The 21,763-nt window shown below is 50.1% G+C and overlaps 13 protein-coding genes across 13 annotated transcripts; 8 read left to right on the top strand and 5 right to left on the bottom strand.

Moving 5' to 3' along the window:
• Window positions 1-64: 64 nt before the first annotated feature.
• On the top strand, window positions 65-1,939 carry AGOS_ABR223C (uncharacterized protein; the record flags this gene model as incomplete). Its single annotated transcript, NM_208525.2, has 1 exon — window positions 65-1,939. One exon carries the CDS (start codon window positions 65-67, stop codon window positions 1,937-1,939), a length of 1,875 nt encoding a protein of 624 aa, NP_983172.2.
• Window positions 1,940-2,420: 481 nt separating this feature from the next.
• On the bottom strand, window positions 2,421-3,854 carry ACT1 (actin; the record flags this gene model as incomplete). Its single annotated transcript, NM_208524.1, has 2 exons — window positions 2,421-3,541; window positions 3,845-3,854. The coding sequence occupies 2 exons, from the start codon at window positions 3,852-3,854 to the stop codon at window positions 2,421-2,423; spliced, it is 1,131 nt and encodes a 376-aa protein (NP_983171.1).
• Window positions 3,855-4,144: 290 nt separating this feature from the next.
• SND2 (Snd2p) lies at window positions 4,145-4,555 on the top strand (the record flags this gene model as incomplete). Its single annotated transcript, NM_208523.1, has 1 exon — window positions 4,145-4,555. One exon carries the CDS (start codon window positions 4,145-4,147, stop codon window positions 4,553-4,555), a length of 411 nt encoding a protein of 136 aa, NP_983170.1.
• A 111-nt stretch (window positions 4,556-4,666) lies between these two features.
• On the bottom strand, window positions 4,667-5,281 carry YPT1 (Rab family GTPase YPT1; the record flags this gene model as incomplete). The annotated part of the gene is made up of 1 exon (NM_208522.1): window positions 4,667-5,281. The coding sequence occupies one exon, from the start codon at window positions 5,279-5,281 to the stop codon at window positions 4,667-4,669; it is 615 nt and encodes a 204-aa protein (NP_983169.1).
• Window positions 5,282-5,686: 405 nt separating this feature from the next.
• PER33 (Per33p) lies at window positions 5,687-6,505 on the bottom strand (the record flags this gene model as incomplete). Its single annotated transcript, NM_208521.1, has 1 exon — window positions 5,687-6,505. The coding sequence occupies one exon, from the start codon at window positions 6,503-6,505 to the stop codon at window positions 5,687-5,689; it is 819 nt and encodes a 272-aa protein (NP_983168.1).
• Window positions 6,506-8,074: 1,569 nt separating this feature from the next.
• On the top strand, window positions 8,075-10,198 carry YEL1 (Arf family guanine nucleotide exchange factor YEL1; the record flags this gene model as incomplete). The annotated part of the gene is made up of 1 exon (NM_208520.1): window positions 8,075-10,198. The coding sequence occupies one exon, from the start codon at window positions 8,075-8,077 to the stop codon at window positions 10,196-10,198; it is 2,124 nt and encodes a 707-aa protein (NP_983167.1).
• Window positions 10,199-10,442: 244 nt separating this feature from the next.
• Window positions 10,443-11,218, top strand: PUP3 (proteasome core particle subunit beta 3; the record flags this gene model as incomplete). The annotated part of the gene is made up of 2 exons (NM_208519.2): window positions 10,443-10,467; window positions 10,626-11,218. 2 exons carry the CDS (start codon window positions 10,443-10,445, stop codon window positions 11,216-11,218), a joined length of 618 nt encoding a protein of 205 aa, NP_983166.2.
• A 67-nt stretch (window positions 11,219-11,285) lies between these two features.
• Window positions 11,286-11,655, bottom strand: CMC2 (Cmc2p; the record flags this gene model as incomplete). Its single annotated transcript, NM_208518.1, has 2 exons — window positions 11,286-11,569; window positions 11,622-11,655. 2 exons carry the CDS (start codon window positions 11,653-11,655, stop codon window positions 11,286-11,288), a joined length of 318 nt encoding a protein of 105 aa, NP_983165.1.
• Window positions 11,656-11,765: 110 nt separating this feature from the next.
• On the top strand, window positions 11,766-12,361 carry AIM11 (Aim11p; the record flags this gene model as incomplete). The annotated part of the gene is made up of 2 exons (NM_208517.2): window positions 11,766-12,009; window positions 12,066-12,361. 2 exons carry the CDS (start codon window positions 11,766-11,768, stop codon window positions 12,359-12,361), a joined length of 540 nt encoding a protein of 179 aa, NP_983164.2.
• Window positions 12,362-12,507: 146 nt separating this feature from the next.
• TSC11 (TORC2 complex subunit TSC11) lies at window positions 12,508-16,554 on the top strand (the record flags this gene model as incomplete). The annotated part of the gene is made up of 1 exon (NM_208516.2): window positions 12,508-16,554. One exon carries the CDS (start codon window positions 12,508-12,510, stop codon window positions 16,552-16,554), a length of 4,047 nt encoding a protein of 1,348 aa, NP_983163.2.
• Window positions 16,555-16,571: 17 nt separating this feature from the next.
• On the bottom strand, window positions 16,572-16,910 carry IES5 (Ies5p; the record flags this gene model as incomplete). The annotated part of the gene is made up of 1 exon (NM_208515.1): window positions 16,572-16,910. The coding sequence occupies one exon, from the start codon at window positions 16,908-16,910 to the stop codon at window positions 16,572-16,574; it is 339 nt and encodes a 112-aa protein (NP_983162.1).
• A 968-nt stretch (window positions 16,911-17,878) lies between these two features.
• On the top strand, window positions 17,879-20,185 carry MET6 (5-methyltetrahydropteroyltriglutamate-homocysteine S-methyltransferase; the record flags this gene model as incomplete). The annotated part of the gene is made up of 1 exon (NM_208514.2): window positions 17,879-20,185. The coding sequence occupies one exon, from the start codon at window positions 17,879-17,881 to the stop codon at window positions 20,183-20,185; it is 2,307 nt and encodes a 768-aa protein (NP_983161.2).
• A 362-nt stretch (window positions 20,186-20,547) lies between these two features.
• Window positions 20,548-21,717, top strand: SHP1 (protein phosphatase regulator SHP1; the record flags this gene model as incomplete). The annotated part of the gene is made up of 1 exon (NM_208513.1): window positions 20,548-21,717. One exon carries the CDS (start codon window positions 20,548-20,550, stop codon window positions 21,715-21,717), a length of 1,170 nt encoding a protein of 389 aa, NP_983160.1.
• Window positions 21,718-21,763: the final 46 nt, after the last annotated feature.

The raw sequence follows: 21,763 nt of genomic DNA, 5'->3' as shown, positions 1-21,763 counted from the left end.
CGGTTCTAAGTAAGAAGGTCGCGTAAAGAACAAGGCGACCGGAGAAGGGTATTTCCAAGCTAAGATGGGGAAAGTATATGATTTGCCTAGGATATCCGGCTTCTTGGTCATAGTGGGGCTAGTGCTAGGTATCGATATATCGGCTATGGCTGTGTTCATAAGTTCGGACTACTTTAACAGATATTTTCACTACCCTAATGCATTTGAACAGGGCATGGTGTCTGGAGCGCATCCTATGGGAGGATTAACGGGCTGCCTTCTATTCGGTTATGTTGGCGAACGTGTCAGCAGACTCGGCTGTTTTCGTTATTTTACCTTTATATGGATAATCGGATGCATTGTGTCTGTTCTCGTCATGGATATCTACATGGTAGCCATTGGGAGGTTCATAAAAGGGGTAGCAGTGGGTTCGTTATCGGTGGTGGCCTCTGTGTACCTTGTTGAGATCTTTCCCAGCAATCGAAAGGGAATTGCAACCGCGCTAGTTCAGCTAACTTTAACGTTCGGTATTTTCTTGATGTATATGCTATGCTGGACATTCAGTCGCTTTAACAACCATATGGCTTTCCGGATCTCATGGGGGCTCGAGATTATTCCTGCTGTGGCGTTGATCTCGGGTACTCTATTCGTTCCTGAGTCTCCAAGATGGTTTGTAATGCAAGGACAGTATAAAAAAGCCCAGGAAATATTAACACTGCTCAACTGCAGATCAAAGAATGAGTTTAACAAACAAACGTTGTTAAATATGTACGGCGATACAGCAAAGGCAAGTTTCAAAGACTTAATAAAACTGCCATATATCAAGCAGCTTATCATGGGGATGACAATACAGGCATTGGTGCAATTTACCGGAATAAATGTGGTGATGTATTATGTTGTCTATATTTGTGAGATGGCCGGTCTTGAGGGACGTGAGAAAATGAATGTTGCGAGTATACCATATTTATTGAATATCCTTTTTACCTTTATTCCATTGCATCTCCTTGATAGGGTACAGAGGAAAGTCCTTATCGTGTATGGCTCCTTTGCGTTAGCTGCAATAATGAATTTAATTGGACTCACTATGTGGATTCATGGTCACGACGTTAGCCCCATCAATGGTAACCCAGCGTTGGTCTGGAAGCTATCGCCACTAGGAGGGCAAATCACGATTTCTCTATGTTTTGCCTTCATTGCTATATTCGCCAGTACTCTAAGTTGTGCTGGCTGGCTTTACACAAATGAGGTACTAGCTGACAAAATTAGATCCAGGGGCTTATCAATATGCATGAGCGTGAGTTGGATTTGCAATGCGGTGTTGACATTCTTATCGCCACTAATGATGTCCACAATGAAATGGGGAACATTCTTTTTATTCGGAATGGTCACTACAATGCTTACAATAATAGTATGGCTGGCATTCCCAGAAACGTTGGACATCTCTTCTTCTGCACCAAAAACGGAATCATATGAGGGGGGGAATACCAAACCCATAGCGGAAACAAAAGAGCACGCAGAAATATTGGAAAATGAGCTCAAGGTTGCAAGTTCGGCGAGTATGCAAGGCCAGAGTACCGATACTGAGGAGTTAGTTGAGATCAGCTACCGCTCAGCTGCTCCACCGCCGGAGTCGATAAACGAAGATATTACGCTACAGCCACCCCCACCAGCAATCCAAAAAGAAACCTTAGCACCAAAAAGGAAGACCGTACAGACTCAGATCGAGTCACTTTTTGCCGCCAAAGCAGCGGGACAGAGACTTAGTCCAGAAGATGAAGATATTATGATCACATTAACCGCAATCAGTAGTGATTTTTCTGGGGTATCTGTCAGGGATCTTCATAATAAATTCAGAAGCAGTCGTCTGGGGACTGAACGCGACGTATTCAGCGCGGCTCCTGGCTTAGACTTAAATGGCCTTGGTACCTCAGACGGGAAATTAAGTGATCGAAAATCATAGATAGCCTTTTGAAAATATATGGGGATTTTACAGATAAACATATAGTTACACTTTACGGAAGTAAAATGGCAAATACAGCAATAAAATATGGACTAACTACCACTATATAGGATCTAAGTCTACTGCAAGCTTTTTTGGGGACTCTTTTTCAATGACTATATATATTGAAAGAAAGATCTATTAAACTATCTTTTTCAGTATGGCACCGTTACAGATACATAGTAGAAAGAAAAAGGTAGTACTAGTGTGACAGCGTAATAGTAATAGTGGAGGTCAGCATCAAACTTCACAATCCAGATGGAAGCAGACTTAAAATATCTTCTCGAGTTCAGTGGGAAAGGCAAGTCCCAGAGATAATATAAAGAATAAGGAGGGCAAAATGTTTAAAAATATAAGAGGCGGTTTATGACTGTAACAAAAGAAAGCGGGATGGTATGATGGAGGAGGGCATACACCCGTACAGACTTTGATACACAGGCTCTTAGAAACACTTGTGGTGAACGATGGATGGCCCAGACTCATCGTATTCCTGCTTCGAGATCCACATCTGCTGGAAGGTGGTTAGAGAGGCCAAGATAGAACCACCGATCCAGACGGAGTACTTTCTCTCTGGTGGAGCGATAATCTTCACCTTCATGGAGGATGGCGCCAAGGCCGTGATCTCCTTCTGCATTCTCTCGGCGATACCAGGGAACATAGTAGTACCACCAGACATCACAATGTTACCGTAGAGCTCCTTTCTGACGTCCACGTCACACTTCATGATGGAGTTGTAGGTGGTTTGATCAATACCGGCAGCCTCCAAGCCCAACACAGATGGATGGAACAAAGCTTCTGGAGCTCTGAATCTTTCGTTACCGATAGTGATCACCTGACCGTCAGGTAGCTCGTAGGACTTCTCGATGGCCGAAGACTGGGCAGCAGTCTGCATCTCTTGTTCGAAGTCCAAGGCGACGTAACATAGCTTCTCTTTGATGTCACGGACAATTTCTCTCTCTGCAGTGGTGGAAAAGGAGTAGCCACGTTCCGATAGAATCTTCATCAAGTAGTCGGTCATATCTCTGCCGGCCAAGTCAATTCTCAAAATGGCGTGTGGCAACGAGAAACCAGCGTAGATAGGAACAACGTGGGTAACACCGTCACCGGAGTCCAACACAATACCCGTCGTTCTACCAGAAGAGTATAGCGACAAGACGGCCTGAATGGACACGTAGAAGGCAGGCACGTTGAAAGTTTCAAACATGATCTGCGTCATCTTTTCTCTGTTCGACTTAGGGTTCATAGGCGCCTCCGTCAACAACACTGGGTGTTCCTCTGGGGCCACTCTCAATTCGTTGTAAAAGGTGTGGTGCCAGATCTTCTCCATGTCATCCCAGTTTGTGACGATACCGTGCTCGATTGGGTAACGCAACGTCAAGATACCTCTCTTCGATTGCGCCTCATCGCCCACATAGGAGTCCTTCTGGCCCATACCCACCATGATACCCTGGTGTCTGGGTCTGCCGACGATCGAAGGGAACACAGCCCGGGGAGCGTCGTCACCGGCGAAACCGGCCTTGCACATCCCCGAACCGTTGTCGATCACTAATGCTGCAACTTCTCCTGCGCGATGTTAGTACTGATCTATCATTCTCCACGGCGGGCAGCCACGAGTCCCGGTCCGACACACCCAAACACCACGTCGAAAAAATAGGGGCTAACACGAAACTTGCGCAACACGTTGGTGGCAAACCCGTGTCTGGGCACGCAGCCGTTGAACGCCGGACTGCCTGCCCAGTGGCTCCCCAGTCCATTGTCGCCCGGAGCGTGTCGTGCCCACTTCTGCGCCCGCGTTTGCTTACCGTCGCGCGCCGCGCGCCCGCCGAGCTCCGCTGCAGATCGAGGATCTGCACAAAACAAACATACCAGAATCCATTGTTGAGTGGTTTGTATTAACTGTAGACGAGAGTAGAGTATCTCTGCTGCGTTGAGTTCAGCTCCAGCTAGTGGAAAGTGTTGAGTAGTGAGTTGAAATCACTTCCATTAGAGGCCAACTGGGCCTAAATGAATGAAAAAAAAGAAAGATATAGGCGGATCGCCACATCGCGGAATACGAGTATCAGCCGGGTAACATGACAAGTGGCAACGTGGCACGGGCGGCTGCGGCAAGAGCTTAATACGGTGGCGGCTGCGGTAGGCGCCAGCACAGCGGCTAGGGCAGTAAACATGGCGGGCAAGGCAGACAAGAAGCAGGCCGCAGCCAACACGGCAGCGTTGCGCAGGCTGTACACGTATGTCGTTCCAGCAGTCATACTGAGCGCACTACGGCAGCTGGTGTTTGGCGATGCCAGCGTGGCTCGGTATGTGCTGTGGCATGTGCCGCTTGCAGGGGCACTGTACACCCTCGAGCGTAGCGGGCGGCCGCACTACGATGGCGGGCGGTTAGCGCGCGTCGGCGTGGCGCTGGACGCGTCGTCCGGCCTAACGGGCGCGCTGTTCGACGTCGTGTACACGTCGGTGGCGTGCGACGCGGTGGCGGCCGCGCTGGGGACAGCGGCACAGTGGTGGCTGCTGTTCGCGTGGCCGGTGTACTGGGCCTATGGCGGCTGGCGCATGTTGCGGCCGGCACGTACCTAGAATGTATTAGACGAAACAAAGTAAACAGTGATCTAACAAGGTATTTAGTCATCGGGCGGCGCGGACGATAATATGTACACACACTAAGAACAGAATGTTTGTGCTTGGCGGTCAGCAGCAGCCACCACCGGAGTTTGCCAAGGACTGGCCCTTGAGGTTGACGCCACTCTTGTCGTCCTTCTTGCCGGACTCCTTCTGCTGGTGCGACATGGTCTCCTTGATCTGGCGGGCCATGGTCAAAAAGGCCTCCTCGACGTTACTGGAATCGAGAGCGCTGGTCTCAAGCACCGGTATGTTGAGCGAGTCTGCGAATTCGCGTGCGACTTCGAAGTCCACGACCTTCTTGTCTTTTAAGTCGTTCTTGTTACCGACCAACAACTTTACCACGCCCGCGGTGCCGTAGCGGTCAATCTCCTGCAACCACGTCTTCATGTTGTCGAATGACTCCTGGTCGGTCACGTCATACACGATGATGATGCCATGCGCGCCCCTGTAGTAGGACGACGTGATAGTCCGAAATCTCTCTTGCCCGGCGGTGTCCCAGATTTGCAACTTGACTGTTTTGCCATCCAATTCCACCGTCTTGATCTTGAAATCTACACCAATTGTCGAAATGTAATCGTTGGTATAAGTATCGTCCGCAAAACGCAACAAGAGGCAGGACTTACCGACCCCAGAGTCACCAATCAACAAAAGCTTAAAAAGATAGTCGTATTCGCTGTTCATCCTCAAATGTACTGTGTACCACAACCGCTAGGGTGTTCGCTATTCTCCACGTACTGTAGGATTCTTGCCTTTGTGCTGAGCTCCTCAAGCAACGGCGTATATATACGTGTTGCTATATCTATGTGTGAGTAGATTCTAAGCTAGTAGCTGTCTCTTCTGATACTTCTGTCTCCCTGAAATTTGCCACAAAGAAACAAGCTGGTTCGTACCACGTGATTATCACGTGACCAAGTCAGACATTAGACGTGGGCGCGCTGCGAACAAAGACCGTCTACGCGACAGGGACATGTTCTAGTTGGATGAACTACATGTGCTACAAAAGCGCCGTGCCAGTCTGCCTGCGTATGAGGCAAAAGGCATCTGTCTAACAGCAGCGAGGTTCCATGGAGACATAAGAGGCTTGCGCTAGCATGGGATCGCTTTGAAAAAGCGCAGCACCAGATGCTTGACACGGAGCCAATATGGAAGTAGCTGAGGGGTAGACTGGCGCACCAGCTGATCGGCCCGAACGTCGTATGTGTGCACCATAGCCTTCATCTGTGGCGACTGCAGGTAGCGCAGCTTGAAAAACCAGGCGTACGTGACCACCGCGAGCACTTTGAGCAGGTTGGTAACTGTGAGGTGCAGCAGCAATGCCGTACAGTCGACCGGAAGCAGGAGCAGAACTTGCACCAGCGTGACAAACTCCGAGTTTTGGGCGATCATGAGGAAGCGTTCGTTGTAGTTGGTGATGAAGAAGCTGATCCGCCCGGCCAGCGCCGATTTTGTCGCCGCCTGCAGCGGCAGTAGAGGCAGGAGGCTCTCCTTGAAGTAGTTGATGGAGTGGAACAGCGCGAAGATGACCGGTGACATTGTTGCAGTCGAGATGATCTTCGCGTGCCTGCAGCTCCATAGCACGAGCGTCAGCACAAAGTACTGCAGGTTATCTAGTGTGCGCATCTGCACCTTCAGTGTCGACGGCTTTAGCTGACCCGACTTGTAAAACTGGTAGAGCACGATCCCATACGTCACTGCCACGTAGAACAGGACCGATCCGTACTGGTACCGGATCGCCGCCTGCCGGAACGACAGGGTATAGCAGCCGTAGTGGTATAGCGTCAGAAAATGGCCGAGGAACCAGTAGAACTGTGGCTGCTTGATCTTACTCCACAGTAGTGCTGATGGCGGTTCCACCGCATCTGTGTTCTTGGCCCTGCTATGCATGGTCGATGAGCACTTCTGCATCCGCTGTAACTAGGTGCTCGGCGTTCGCACCGCGTCGACATGATGGGACGAGCGTCTTATATCTGATTGTCCTCCTCCCAGACCAACGGAGTGCTCATCATGTGACTATCACGTGATAACAAAGACAGCTGCGTCATCACTGGAGGCGGGTAACGACCGTGCCAGACGGCCCGCAGGTGGTGGTTTTTTATAGCATTTGGGCTCCGCGGTTCCAGGACTTAATTGCGGGGCACAGCCGTCCTTCCGCATAGAGGCGACGATTGTGCTACCCTTTTGAGGAGCAAAGTTAGAACCCCTTGCATATCGTCTGCCGGCCCTTATTGACCACGGCGGGTGTTATGGAGCATAAGTATAAAATTTCCGACTTGGCTACTTTGCCCCATCCGCCCGGTCGCCCGGGTCCTAGGCAATAGGCCCGGCTACAGCGGCATGGAAGATTCCCTCCGATGGGCCGCAATGAATGGAATTCACATATCTGAACAGGGTCACTCTTGCTAACAGTCTGTGAAGTGCGCGTCGGTACCCGTAGAGTAAATCCTTAGCAATATTCGGGCGGCTGGATTATCGCAGGGTGCCACACGCATGTGTACCCCGCTCGCCTACGCGGATAATCACTACGTAGATCCACCGCGGGTGCAAGTCACAGGCCAGGCCCTACCGACTCTCTGGACCGGCCTGCAGCGCGGCCGCGGCAGGAGTCGCGGATGTGCCCTGCCCTCTTTCCCTGCCCAGCACGTGATGCGATGGCCAGATGCAGTACGGATTAGCTGATCAGAAGGGCCAGCGCGAGACTGATGGGAGACACGACTACCCGGCTCAGAGGACAGGCAAGGAGCATGCGTGTCACAAAGCAACGGACCTTCTATTTCGGTCGCCTAGCGGCGATTGCCCGAACGGGCGACCTGGGCGCAATGGTGAATCAGCAGGTGCCGTAGGCGACCGGGAGTCCGTAGTGGGCGTCGTGTGACTGGCCCGCACCCATACCGGTACCGCGCTTGCGGAGCTAGGCCATCCCGCAGCCGACACTGTCAGCATCGGCCGGCCCGGTTTGCTCCACGGACTGCGGTCCTGCAAGCCGCCCCGGAGATCGCGTCCGCGGTCGCACAGCAACGCAAGCGCGGTCACGTGGCTGAGATTGGCCTAGTTCTCGCATTAAGTCGCATACACGTAAGCTGAGACCAGCACGCGTCGTGCTGCAAAGCCGTTCATTCTCGTGGAAGACACACCGAAGACGTCAAACTATTCTGAGACATGGGTTCATCGCACATATAAGACGCGTCATCACAGGCCCTTTTCCCCCGTCCTGGAGTACCCTGGAGATGCCACCTGGCGGCAGACATTTGTGCCTCTGAAACAGACATCTCGCCACGCGACGTGCGAAAAGCCAAGGAATAACTGGCCAATTAGCTGTTTCTATTAGTGTCTTTACCTCCATTATCGGAATTCAGGCTTAGTCTCCGTGGCGGACTGGAAACGAGAACAAGATCTGGCTCGGAAGTGAAACCCTCACATACCTCTAGGCGAGAGCTACTGTTTCCTGGGGAGACAGAGTAAGGCGCACGCCGATATATGAGATCAAATCATTTATTTTTTAGGAAAGTTATGACGAGATTAGAAGTTCACCCTCTGAACAATTCAAGGCTTTTCTGTATCAGTGACAGTTCCTCAACGTCGCTGTATTCAGAGCCTTCAAAAGGAAGTACGATTTTTGCCCAGCAAGCGCTCGACAGATTTGACTGGGATTTGTCGATAGGTGAAACGGCCTTTGAGAACATGACGGACGATGCCAAGATGCGTAACGATCCCGGGATGCTGGTGGGGCCAGACGGGATGCTTATAACGCCGGAGCTGCTTATCGCGTCGCCTGGGAAGATTGACGTGTTCGACTGCGCGTCTTTGGACGATACTGCGGGAGCTCTCGAGGGCATGTCTCTAGCGTCGGGTGAAGGCAGCAACTGTATGCAGGCCATGCGGCCGCGGTCTGAAACACGTAGCACGAACACGACGACTAGTCGGTCTGTTGCAAAGCAGATTCTGCGCAACACGTATGGTCCGGTCCGGTACAAGGATTACGCGAACTATCTGGGCAGTCCAGAGAACCGTGAAGTACTGCGTGAGTTTATTGCGCTCTTACAACCACTGCCGGTTTCGCTGCTCTTTTCCCTGCGCAAGCTCTCGAAGTCGATATACTTTATCGCAGAGGCGGGTGCGATCGACGCAATGTTGGAGGAGATGAGCATCCAGTGGGTGGAGAGGCACAAGCCATTACACTACCAGGATAATTATAAGTTGGTGCATATTGTACTGTTTTCGTTGCTCATTTTGAACTCAGATTTGTACAATGACATGGCACAAATGAAGTTCACGAGTGCACAGTTTGTTGATAACACGGTCTACGCTCTCCTGCGTGAATCTCCAACCATAGACAAACAAAGTTTTGAAGCGGAGCTACGCGTATATTACGATCTTTTAGCTATGGACCAATTACCATTGCACAAACCGCCTATTACGGCTTCACATTCGCGTGATTCTGCCAATCCTACGAAAAAGTCCTCTGTATTCTACAGTCGTGGCCATCGCATGGAACGCACGTATTCAAACTCTTCCACATATTCCATGTCTACCATTTCGCTGCAACGAACGACAACAGCCATAGCCGCCAAGCAAACGGCTGCAGTTGCCTCTTGGCGGTTTCACAATTTCAGCGACCTGCCTTTAATATACTGTAAGGAACCATTTGATGATGAAATGAACAACACTAACGATTCCTCCTGGCTGATGGATCATATAATACAGTTTCAGGAACCCTTGGGATCGGTGTCCAGGGCAGCAGCAGCGTCAATGGTATCTCCCACAGCACAGCCTAGGAGGAAACTTTTCAACTGGTTGAAAAAGGGCCAACCGGACTCTATTTTTAAATCTCACCACGAGTTCGGTAGTGCTGAAGGGAAATGGTACAACGCCAGGGTACGGATTAGTGAAGGTAGGCTATACATATTCAATTTTAAAAATCAACCCGCGCTTGATCCTAAGACAGCGGATTTGGAGCTCTGCAGGAGAAGGGCTGCATCATATACCGTCCAAAACCTATTTGGTGCCATGGCAACCTTTGTTCAGGACAACATAGTCTACAAGAGCAACAGCCAGACAACTTGGAACTTCGCGATAACATTCCCCAAGACTATCGATTGCGAAACCGAGAGAACTTACCAGTTTCAGACCAGCAATATGACAATGGCACAGAGATTTGTACAGGCAGCAACTTTTTGGAGTGCGCGTATCACGCCTCTGCCTTCAGCACAGTTTGAGATGGTCTCCAACCAGGAGTATGGCTGGGGTGAGAAGCTGCTTTCTCGTCAAGTCGCAGCTACAGACGTCCGATTGACTGATTGGATGCCACTGATCGGCATAGATTCGATCTATGATGAAATCGAGGACTCCGGCGACCTAACCGTTGATTCTCAGTTACAGAACCTACGTGTGTTCACTGAGCATCTGACCCAGCTATTAGACCAACACAATTCCTACAAACCTAAAATGGTGGAAATATGGACACAAAACCCCTCGACCCAGCAGTTCGAAATGGCAATGGAGAACTGGAACCGAAGGTATCTCTACCTCAACTCCATGTACGAAAAACACTACACATACCTCAGGGCTCTCGAAACCGCCTTCGAAACGGTGACAGGATAGCGAACCTGAGTTTCCATTATGTATCATTCCTATGTACCACCAAAGACTATTCTGTGTCGTTAATAAGTAATCCCAGGTCTTTCATAATGATATGCTCAGTGACAATTCTAAAAGCTGCCGAGTATGCAAGAGCCCAAACGTATAAAGTGACATAACTATCTTTTGACAGAAGGTGGCAAAACATCTCAGTTGTGCATGTTACACATGCTGACCGACAAGGAACGTGGTATCCAGCGAGTAACTGATGTCTGATCCAAGCTCTATTAACGGTATGGTTTACTGTATTCAGCACACTAGCGATTTTGAGGTGGTTCTGTGTGGTAGGCGCCCAATCTAACTTTTTAAGGGTCTTGTGCCGCCTCTGTACAGATTCAACTGCTGTGGAAAACCTAGTTGTAGCAAGTGCATCTACTAACGTTGTGAATAGGTGGTATTGTGGTTGCCATGACAGGCAAAGATTGTGTGGCGATTGCATGCGATCTGCGCCTTGGATCGCAGTCGCTGGGCGTGTCCAACCGGTTCGAAAAGATCTTCAACTTCGGGCACGTATTTCTGGGACTGACAGGGCTGGCCACCGATGTCACCACGCTTTACGAGACGTTCCGCTACAAAACGAACATGTACAAGATGCAGGAGGACCGGCCCATCGAGCCAAACACCTTCTCGCAGCTGGTATCCAGCACACTGTACGAACGGCGGTTCGGACCATACTTCGTGGGTCCTGTTGTGGCCGGCATACACTCCAAGACCAAAAAGCCTTACATTGCTGGGTTCGATCTCATCGGCTGTATCGAAGAGTCGAAAGACTTTATTGTTAGTGGCACGGCGTCCGATCAGCTGTTCGGTATGTGTGAGTCGTTATACGAGCCCAACCTTGAGTCCGAGGACCTATTCGAGACAATTTCCCAGGCTCTCTTGAACGCTGCAGACCGTGACGCGCTCTCTGGCTGGGGCGCTGTCGTCTATCTGATCGAAAAGGATCGGGTCGTTAAGCGCTACCTGAAGACCCGGCAGGATTAGCCAGTCACGTGTGAAATATATAAATAATGGAACGACAAGCTGCATATTTAGTACCTACGCTAAACCGCTACTCTGCGGTTTTCCCGCTCTGTTTGCGCTCAAGCTGGCGCTGCAATAGGATCTTGAGCAGTGCATCCTCGCCGTACTCTTCTTCCTGCATCTGTTTCCACTTGGCGTCCATTTCCTTCCGCTTCTCGCGGTTGGCGAGGATATGATACTTCTCACCTTCCAGACGTGCATTATGTAGGCACTGCGTCAAGGCCTCTTTCTCAGGGTTGCATAGGCCAAATGCCTGCTTATAGAAGTCTGCCTGGTGACATTTCTCCAGCGCCTGGACCAGATCCAGACAAGCTACAGTTTCTTGTAAGTATTCGGCTTCATGGCGAGTTGCAGTCATACATACAGTGAAATCTCTGTGCCTCAAGTTGTGGATGCATTACTGCAGGCGATCAGAGTGCTGAGTAGAGTCTAAAGCTTGTTCTGCGAGCTTGACTCTCCTGGGGCGTGCTTATGCGATGAGAACACTAGTTTTTCATCAAAATCGAGCATGTCATTGGCCATCATACCATTCATTACCATCGGGTGGCTTCGGTGCACACGAAAGAGCAGAGACACTATGAGCAGTAGCCCCGAGCCGCAGGCTCCCATGCATGTAACACAGAGACAGATCTCTGTGTTCAGCGATGAATTTCGGCAGCGCCGCCGGCAGCAGATGCTTCGCTTCTTTGGAGCGACGGCCTTCACACTGCTGTCCGCACGCCTAGCCTTCCGCGGCACGATCAACCGCAAGTGTATGTACCGCTTGGAACTACTCACGCTTACAGATAAGACTAACGCGACGTCCCAGATGTCCCCAATATGTTCCAACTGAACCATCGCGTGCCATTGGCTTCCAGCCAGGGCGAGGCGTTGCATGCATTTGCCTATGGCTCCGGACTTGCTACCGGTGGGTTTGCAATGCTAATATTGGGCACCTGCTGGCTCGCGGACGTATCCACAGTCCCTGAGTTTTCGCTGCGAATCAAGGCGTTGTTAGGCGAGTCTGACACACAGTCCGGGCGCCTTGAGAGCGCCCACCAGGACAAGGAGACCCGTGAGCTGGCCGCAATGCTGGATTCGCTTCTGCAGGAGAAGAAGGACTAGTTAATTAACTGTTTTAAGGCATTGTATAGCTGGTGACTAAAAGTCATGTGATCTGTTTTGGCACCTCTGCCACAGACAAACTGTAAACCAGCACATAGCATTCGCTGCGCTGTTGGACATATGGAATACCTATATGTCGGCAGAACATGTACGGCAGTGCGCTCCAGATGAAGTCGCGTAGTAGTGGGAGTCGCAAGCGACAGAATGTGGTGCTCTCAACTTCGTTTGTCTCCACACGAAGGATGCAGGCTGACGAGGGCGCAGTGACCGTACCGTCGAGCCCATTGCATACGCGACAACGTAACAACACACTAGGAAGCCTGCGGCAGGAAGTGCGTACACTGGAATCGGAACTTGAACGGCTGCAAAGTCAGCGACAAGAGGTGGAGAAAGCGCGGGAGGCTACTTCGACGGAGATCTACCAAGGCACATACACACGGGATCATCTGCAGCGACATTCACAGCGTCTCCAAGCGAACACGCAGCTGCGAGACATCGGGAAGAACATAAAGCGGTTAGAGGAGCAGCTTTCGCAGGTAAAGGCAAAAATAGACGCGATATTATCGCTAGTCAACAAGCTGCCCGAGGAGCCCGCCGAAGGTGAGAAAGCCGACGAGCGCACGACTGGAATTGGGGTACCACTTGGCGCCTCGGTATCTGCATCCAATAGCAGCAGTGCAGGCAGGCTATCCACCCCTGTTGCATACCACGACGCAGAAAACGTATACTATACTGATTTCGCAGACGACTACATCCAATATTCGTATTTTACGGATGATGAAGGGGACAGAACAGTTGACAACACATTCCAAGATTTTGGGTCTGAGCTAGAGGGTGACAGCGATACCAGGAGTGATCAGCACAACTCATTGCAACCTGATAAGAAGGCCAAGGAGATTGCTACTGCCACCTGGCTATTCAGTGATTATTTACAGAGCTTACAGGATAGTAATGCGTCGCGGGAATTCATATTAACTAAGGCGAATAGTCTTGTTGCCTTGTTGAGCAAGAATCCAGAGATAAAACATGATATGGTGTTTTCTGCTTTTTCAAATACAATCAATAGCCTGCTGATGTCGCCAGATAAGCTGGTCACCTCAGCAGGGTACCGTATTTGCCGATATTTGATTACTGACAACAAATTTATCGAAAATTTGATGTTACTTAGGATTGATGTTTTCCTTGTCATATCGCTAACGAAGGATAACCGGCACGATATGGAGCGAGAGCAGGCAATTAAACTTGTTCGCGAATTTATTACTTATGATGCTGGAATAAACCAAGCTATCGTGCAAGTAATCATAAGCTGCGTCGAAAAAACCGACGATAAGCTGCGAATGGTGTGCATTGAAACTTTACTAGAGCTGGCTCTTGTTAAACCTGCTATCGTCAAAAAATGTGGGGGATTTCGTGTGCTAGAGTCGCTGCTTACTGACTCTAGACTGCAGGTGTCACTCTTAGTCTTGGAGACTTTTTTAAGCATGATGGACTTGCAAGCTACACGGTGCTATGTGGTCGAATATTGTAACGTCAGTTCCATCTTATCTGCCCTTTCGGATTGGCAGTCGAAGTCTTCCTTGAACGTCGAACGCCTACAGAATAGTATGTGCATGATGGCCCGGCTGTTCAAGAACTATAATGGGCTTATTATATTGTCGCGGAATGAGTTCCGACCTCTAAAAGAGTTGATATCATTCCTACAGGCGCCCGTGGTTGCACGTTATGTTTTAGACCTGCTTCTGGATGTACTGCTGATCAAACCGTTACCATACAACGAAAAGAAAGGCACGAGCTCGCGCTTGATCACCTCGCAGTTCCCAAATTCACCAGCTGCAAATCAGTATGTGGCGCTTGTAGTACGAATGCTAGGAGAAGCCAATCTGGTCGATGCATTGGTCTCCATCCTTTTAAATACGAGGTATAATGACAACCTCAACCATCCTAAACGTAATGTATTATTTTCGAAAACAAGGCACGCTCTCGCAGAATATTTGAGTTTAGCGGTGAATATCAATAGTTGGAACCCGGACTATGTCTCGAAAATACACCAAAGCCTAAGTTCCATCAAATTCACAGAGGCTTTTTTGATAGAAAGAATAAATTCTAAGCTCAATAAACACCGTACAACTCTAGGGATACCCAATCTTAACATGCAAAAAACCATTATCAACTTCAGCAAGGCTGTGACAAGAGCTACTCTTTTGACTGATGTGGATGAATTAGTATTTAAGAAAATGGTTTTCGACACCCGGGTATTACAGACTAAGGATTTTTCCCAGTGGAATTGGGATGTTTTAAGCGATCTTTGCGAGGGACCACTCTGCAATCCAAGAAGACTAGAGGAGTTGTCTAGGACAACAAAGTTTATAAGGAGACTTCTGGTGTTTTACCGTCCTTTTCGATACCGATTCTCGACAGTATATTCAAAGGCCAATAACGCCAAACAATACGTTAAAGTTGGCTGCCAGTTTTTCAACACACTACTACAACATTATGAGGGCATAAAGGTGCTTCTAGATGATAGCAAAATCATTCCTCAGCTCGCCAGTACTCTCTATAAGGCTATGGAAGGGCATATTTTACCCAGTAAGCTCTTCTCCTCTTGGGCTCTCCAGAATACGTTATGTGGCTCCTACTTCAAATTCCTCGGATTGCTAATGAAATCTAAGGAAGGAATCAATATATTAGAAAAATGGAACATGTTCACTGTCATCTATAAAATGTTTCAGCCATCACCCCTAGCGGAAGAATATTTGTTACTCATGCTTCCAGAGTTGGACCTCTCTCACAGCATACATTGTAGGATTATTTTTAGCAAAGCGCTAGTCGACAGTAGAGAAGTCATAAGGATCAATGCTACCAGGGTTTTAGGCGAAATGATCAGCAGCGTCAAATTATCTGATCCCACTCTGGAAGAGTTCATGTTAAACCTGTTGGTCGCTCAGTTGTACGATTTATCGAGTGAAGTGGTAGCAGTGGCCGACCAGATACTGTACCATTACTGTTTAAGTCAAAGTATTACTCTGGCTTTAAAGCCTGCTATTGCAGCTTCTCTGAATCAACTGGTTTTCATTGGGTCTCCGATTTTATTTGAACTTATGGCTAGTTCAGCTGGATTTAAGCTTTTGAATAACATTAGCTACATCGAGAAGGAGAGATTGTTATGGTTGGAGCGTAAAAATCGGGAGTACGTTCATATAGTCGAAGAATTCCTCGAGAAAGAGCTGCGTAATGGTGCATCATCTGACAATTCGATCCACACTAATCTGCCATTGCACTTCTACCATAGTTTAGCTCGGTCAGAAGAAGGCATAAACATGATACAAAAGAATGGTGATTTTCTGGCGTTCACTAGTTCCATTAAAAGGGCCTTACAGGAAATGCCAAAGACATTGGATGAATATTCCATTCTAAAGAGTAATATATGGTGCTGCGGATATATAGGGTCCACTGAGCTTGGCATAAAATTGCTTGATAAACATAATGTAATAGGCGATCTTGTCGAGCTCGCCATGACAGATGAGAATCCGACAGCACGTTTCACGGCATTTTATGCGCTGGGGCTAATTAGTAAAACGGAGGAAGGCTGTGAACTATTGGACGAGTTGGGCTGGGACTGTTGCATCGATGTTCGTCGCCAGCCAGTTGGTATTTGCGTACCAAATAACATCACCACCTTTCTCAGTTATCCTCAAGAGAGCGTCGAGAAAACAACCGTTTCGGAAGGTATCGACCAATTTGACCACGGAATTTCGGAGGAGGACTTCCCCCCACTGGAGGTATCACAATACAAGTTGATACAATACTCTGAAAAGGTAGAAAGGGATGTCCTGACAGACAACCAAGAGCTTAAATCCATTCTCGAACACAGGGCTAGACAAGTGAATGCACAGCGGAGAATTGATTCTACCCCATTGCAGTTCCAGGATGACCCAGTCTCCGCCAAGATATTCCGGCTCGTTGGGAAACTCGGAAATCATATCCTGACCAACAGTGCGATAAAGGAACTCACCGAATTGGAGTCACGTCACGGCGCCTCTAAATTCGAGACCCAAGAGATGTTCAATGCTGTGTTTAATCTCATGGCGCAGTACCGTTTCAAGCCCTCCGTGCGCAAGTTCCTCTGTGATGTCTTCATCAACAAGCGAGCCCTGGAAAACATCGCCCGCCGCGAAAGACGTAGGCGGAAGTAGCATATACCTCGGGTAGCTCACAAGTGGCCTGGGTTGTCCTTATATAGTAGAGGTGTGTTCCTAAATAATTCATACGAGTGCATCAGCTTCTCTGGGATCTCTATTTCGGCCAGCGGCGTCTCATCCAGTGTTACCAACATCTCTATGAGTGGTTGTAGTCCTGGCGCCTTCTGCAGTACCTCGTCTGAGGGCAAATTCCGTTCGATTACCTGTGGAGACTCGATTGTTTCAAGCACAGCCGTGATGCTTGCGATCTTCCGCACTAGTGTCGTAAACTCCCTCCGGAGCGTGACTTCTTGCTTCTGTAACTCGTCCCGCCGAGATACAAGCTTCGTGTACTCCTGGTCCAGCGTCATATGGAGCTGCTGCCTAGCACCCACTACAGTTGACGTGCTTATTCCCGTGGACAGTTGCGCCTTCAAGTTACCGACGTCTCGCTTGAGTGCGGCAAAGAAGATGATACCCGGCACATAAATTACCCGGTCAAAATGTTACCCGGCCTATACAGCCGCTGATCTCAAGGACCCTTATACGCCAGGCCTCCTGCCTGTCCTCTACCGCTGAATAGAAATGCCTGCTTCTCCACTACCAATGTAGCCAAGTTGTCTCGCAATTCTGATAATACTGCCAAAAGCCCGGCATCTCACCCTTGGCTGGTGCGCACAGCGTAACAACACCCCCGGCACTTCGGGCTCGCGTGACCTTTCTGGCATCACTTCAGTGAATATCTAGCATAAAGCACACTATTACGCTAGCGTGGCGCCCCCCTACAGGGAAATATATGGATCACGATAGACATGTTTGCCACACAGCTTGGGCCACGACCGAGGCACCGCGGCTGGTCCTCCTTGCGGAACCGATGCCGTACCGCGCGCGGGCAGCGCGCCCTCCTATTCGCTGCGATAGCATAGTCACTGGACGCCACGTCTTAGCCGTGCTGCTCTCAGCAGCGCCACAAGAATTGCGCAAACCGGCCGTGAGCGGGGCGAAGTGCCGGTATGAGGTGTGATCACGTGCTAATAATGTGTGGCGTTATGTGCAGCTTTTCATGACTCTAACACCGGTACGGCGTGTGCACGTGTAATCACCCTTGGACTCAATGATGTCAAACTGACCACAGCTGCGTGGTATACGACCGGTGTGATAAGTTGTGATCGGGCTCAGGAGCCTTTCACATGGCTGTATGGACGGCTGATCAAAGATGATGTCGAGAGCTAAAATCGTATAAATAGGTAACGAACGATTGTTCAACTACTGGGTTGCGTGCAAGGTCTGAATTAGCCAGCGGCAAGTTGCAGGACATTTACCACTATCCTGAGCAAATATGGTTCTATCAAGCGTGTTAGGGTTTCCAAGAATTGGGGCGAACAGAGAGTTGAAGAAGGTGACTGAGTCGTACTGGGCCGGGAAGGCGACCGAGGAGGAGCTACTAAAGGTGGGCCGCGAGTTGCGGGCGAGTAACTGGAAGCTGCAGAAGGAAGCGGGTGTGGATGTGATTGCTTCGAACGACTTTTCCTACTACGACCAGGTTTTGGATTTATCGTTACTCTTCAATGTGGTGCCTGACCGGTACCGCAAGCACGACCTTTCAGCCGTGGACACGATGTTCGCGATGGGCCGTGGTCTACAACGGCTCGCGAAGGACGGCGCCCCTGCAGTCGACGTCACCGCTCTGGAGATGGTGAAATGGTTTGATTCGAACTACCACTACGTGAGGCCCACGTTCTCGCACTCTACAGACTTCAAGCTGAACGGAAATAAGCCAGTGGAAGAGTACCTTGAGGCCAAGCAGCTGGGCATTGAGACACGCCCGGTCGTGCTTGGTCCGGTCTCTTTCCTATATCTAGGGAAGTCTGACAAGGATTCGCTAGACTTGGAACCTCTTTCGCTTCTACCAAAGGTGCTTCCACTGTATGCTGAGCTTTTGAAGCAGCTTTCTGACGCCGGTGCGAAGTCGGTTCAGCTGGATGAGCCTGTGTTGGTCTTAGATCTTGCAGAGGACGTACAGTCTGCGTTTAAGACCGCTTATGAACATCTAGGTGCGGAAAAGTCTCTCGACATTGTGTTGACCACCTACTTCGGGACAGTCGTTCCGAACTTGAAGGCGCTTGTGGATCTTCCAGTGGCTGGCCTACATTTCGACTTGGTGAGAAACCCAGAGCAGTTGGACGACGTTCTAGCGATCGTTGGCGAAAACCAGTCGTTGTCTGTAGGTGTTGTTGACGGTAGAAACATCTGGAAGAATGACTTCGCGAAGTCGGCTGCCACTATTTCTAAGGCAATTGAGAAACTAGGAGGGGACCGCGTTATTGTTGCCACGTCCTCTTCCTTGTTGCACACTCCAGTTGACTTGGAAAACGAGTCTGCCTTGGAGCCAGAGATCAAGGACTGGTTCTCTTTTGCAACCCAGAAGCTGCATGAGGTTGTTGTCCTCGCTAAGAACGCTTCTGGCGAAGACTTTTCCTCTGAGTTGAAGGCAAATGCAGACTCGATTGCTGCGCGTGCCGCCTCTGCGATCACCAACGATCCTGCTGTCCAGGAACGTGTTGCTGGTTTGAACGAGAAGCTATCCACGAGAGCCGCACCATTCGGGGAGCGTCTCAAGGAGCAGCAGCCAATTTTCAAGCTCCCGCTATTCCCAACCACCACCATCGGTTCCTTCCCACAGACTAAGGACATTCGGATCAACAGAAACAAGCATGCAAAGGGGGCGATTTCCACGGAGGAGTACACCAACTTCATCAATTCTCAGATTGAGGAAGTCATCCGCTTCCAGGAGGAGGTCGGCCTAGATGTCCTTGTTCATGGTGAACCGGAGAGAAATGACATGGTGCAGTACTTCGGCGAGAAGATCAAGGGTTACGTCTTCACAGTGAACGGATGGGTCCAATCATATGGTTCTCGCTACGTCCGCCCTCCAATTATTGTCGGTGACCTATCTCGTCCCTTACCTATGTCCGTGCGCGAGTCTGTGTACGCGCAGTCCATCACTACAAAGCCTGTGAAGGGCATGTTGACTGGCCCCGTCACATGCTTGCGGTGGTCTTTCCCCCGTGATGATATCGACCAGCGTACCCAGGCCCTCCAACTTGCGTTTGCGCTCCGCGACGAGGTCAACGATTTGGAGGCGGCTGGTATCAAGGTCATCCAGGTTGATGAGCCTGCCATCAGGGAAGGCTTGCCTCTTCGCGCCGGTGAGGAGCGCTCGGCCTACCTGAACTGGGCTGCGCAGGCCTTCCGCGTTGCAACCTCGGGCGTCTCCAACAAGACCCAGATCCACTCGCACTTCTGTTACTCTGACTTGGACCCCAAGCACATCAAGGCGCTTGACGCAGATGTCGTCTCCATTGAATTTTCCAAAAAGGACGATCCTAACTACATCGCAGAATTCCAGGACTACCCTAACCACATCGGTCTTGGCCTATTCGACATCCACTCTCCTAGAGTCCCCTCCAAGGAGGAGTTCATCCAGAAGATTGACGCCATCCTCAAGTCCTATCCTGCAGACAAGTTCTGGGTCAACCCTGACTGTGGTCTAAAAACCCGTGGCTGGGAAGAGACTAAGGCTTCCCTCACAAACATGGTCGAAGCCGCCAAGCACTTCCGCAACATCCACACCAAGAAAGACTAAGCCATTATTTAGTCACAGCTCTGTGGCCTCAACACCACAGCCGCTGCAATTGTTACGAGTTCACGTTTTCACTTGATATCTGCGCGAGCAACGTATAGATACATATCCTACTGTATAATATAAACGCATTCAACATTCGTTTCCCAAACCGGCTTATGTACCTAAATATCCTGATGATCAGGACATTAGGTAGCTAGTAAAGGCCCCAGAGTAAGTTTTCCTACAACTTGGCTCTGTTTGTCGGATTCCAGAGAATACCGTGATTAAAGGTGGCGAAATCAGAATGCAGTTTGATTTTAAGTAAGAAATCCAAGTCCAAGTACAGAGCAGGTGCAAGCTAGTAGGGATCAGGCAGAGGCGAGATGAGTGACGAGCAGATCCAGCAGTTTATGATGCTTACGAATTCCTCAGCGGAGGTGGCTAGGAAGTATCTAGGAGAGCACGAGGACGATCTCGAAGATGCTCTGAATGGTTTCTACGCAAACCAGCAACGTCCTGGATCCGTCGAGGGTCAGCGGAACTCATATTCAGACCCCAATAGCAGCCAGGAGCCCCGTAGCAGCTCGCCGCAGCTGCCTTCACAGGCTTCTGCGAAGTCAGGCGGAAGCTCGGGGCGGAGCAAGAAGGAGAAACCATGGTTCCGCACGTTCTCTCAAATCATGAAAGAATCGCAGGAGGAGGATGACGATGACGAGGCTCGGCACACGTTTGCAGGCGGGGAGACTTCGGGGCTAGAGGTAACTGATCCCAACGATTCCAATTCTCTGATCCGGGACCTGCTGGAGAAGGCGCGGAAGGGGGGTGAACGTGGTGACAATGGCCAGGGGCGTAGTGTCGCGGCGCATAACTTCTTCAAGGGCCGTGGCTACCGGCTTGGATCGTCTGCTGAAGCAGAGCCAGAGGTTGTCACACAACCAGAGGAGCCTGAAAGACCCCGTAAGGTCACACGCGAGATCACCTTCTGGAAAGAGGGGTTCCAGGTCGGCGAAGACGGCCCACTGTACCGGTACGATGACCCCGCGAACAGTTACTATCTGAACGAACTGAACCAGGGACGCGCCCCGTTAAGGTTGCTCAACGTCGAGTTTGGACAGGAGGTTGATGTCAATGTGTATAAGAAATTGGACGAGTCCTACAAACCGCCCAAGAAAAAGCACGGTGGCTTCGGTGGGAGCGGTCGCCGCCTAGGCTCGCCCATCCCGGGTGACATTGCTCGTGCGGAGGAGGCAGTAGAGCAGGAGTCGTCTGCCACATCGCCGGCGCCAGAGGCAAAACAGGAGTCTCCGAAGCCAGCCGAGCAGCAGGGCAATACCAGCGTGCAGATTAGGTACGCCAACGGGAAGAGAGAGGTACTGCGTTGCAATAGCTTTGACAAGGTGGGCTTTCTCTACGATCATGTCAAGCAAAACACAAGCGAGGCCCGCCCTTTCACCCTGAACCAGGTGTGCCCTGTCCAGCCGCTAGAAGATTTCGAGTGCACTATCGGCGAACAAAACCTGTGTAATTCAGTGGTCGTCCAGAGGTGGGTTTAATGGCCAGGTCTACACTTCGGCAGTACATGGGAAGTATAAAATATGT

Source organism: Eremothecium gossypii, chromosome II, assembly GCF_000091025.4.
Source record: "Eremothecium gossypii ATCC 10895 chromosome II, complete sequence".
Taxonomy (NCBI): Eukaryota; Fungi; Ascomycota; class Saccharomycetes; order Saccharomycetales; family Saccharomycetaceae; genus Eremothecium; species Eremothecium gossypii.
The sequence above is the reverse complement of the archived record's forward strand: the minus strand, read 5'-3'. Positions and strand labels throughout refer to the sequence as shown.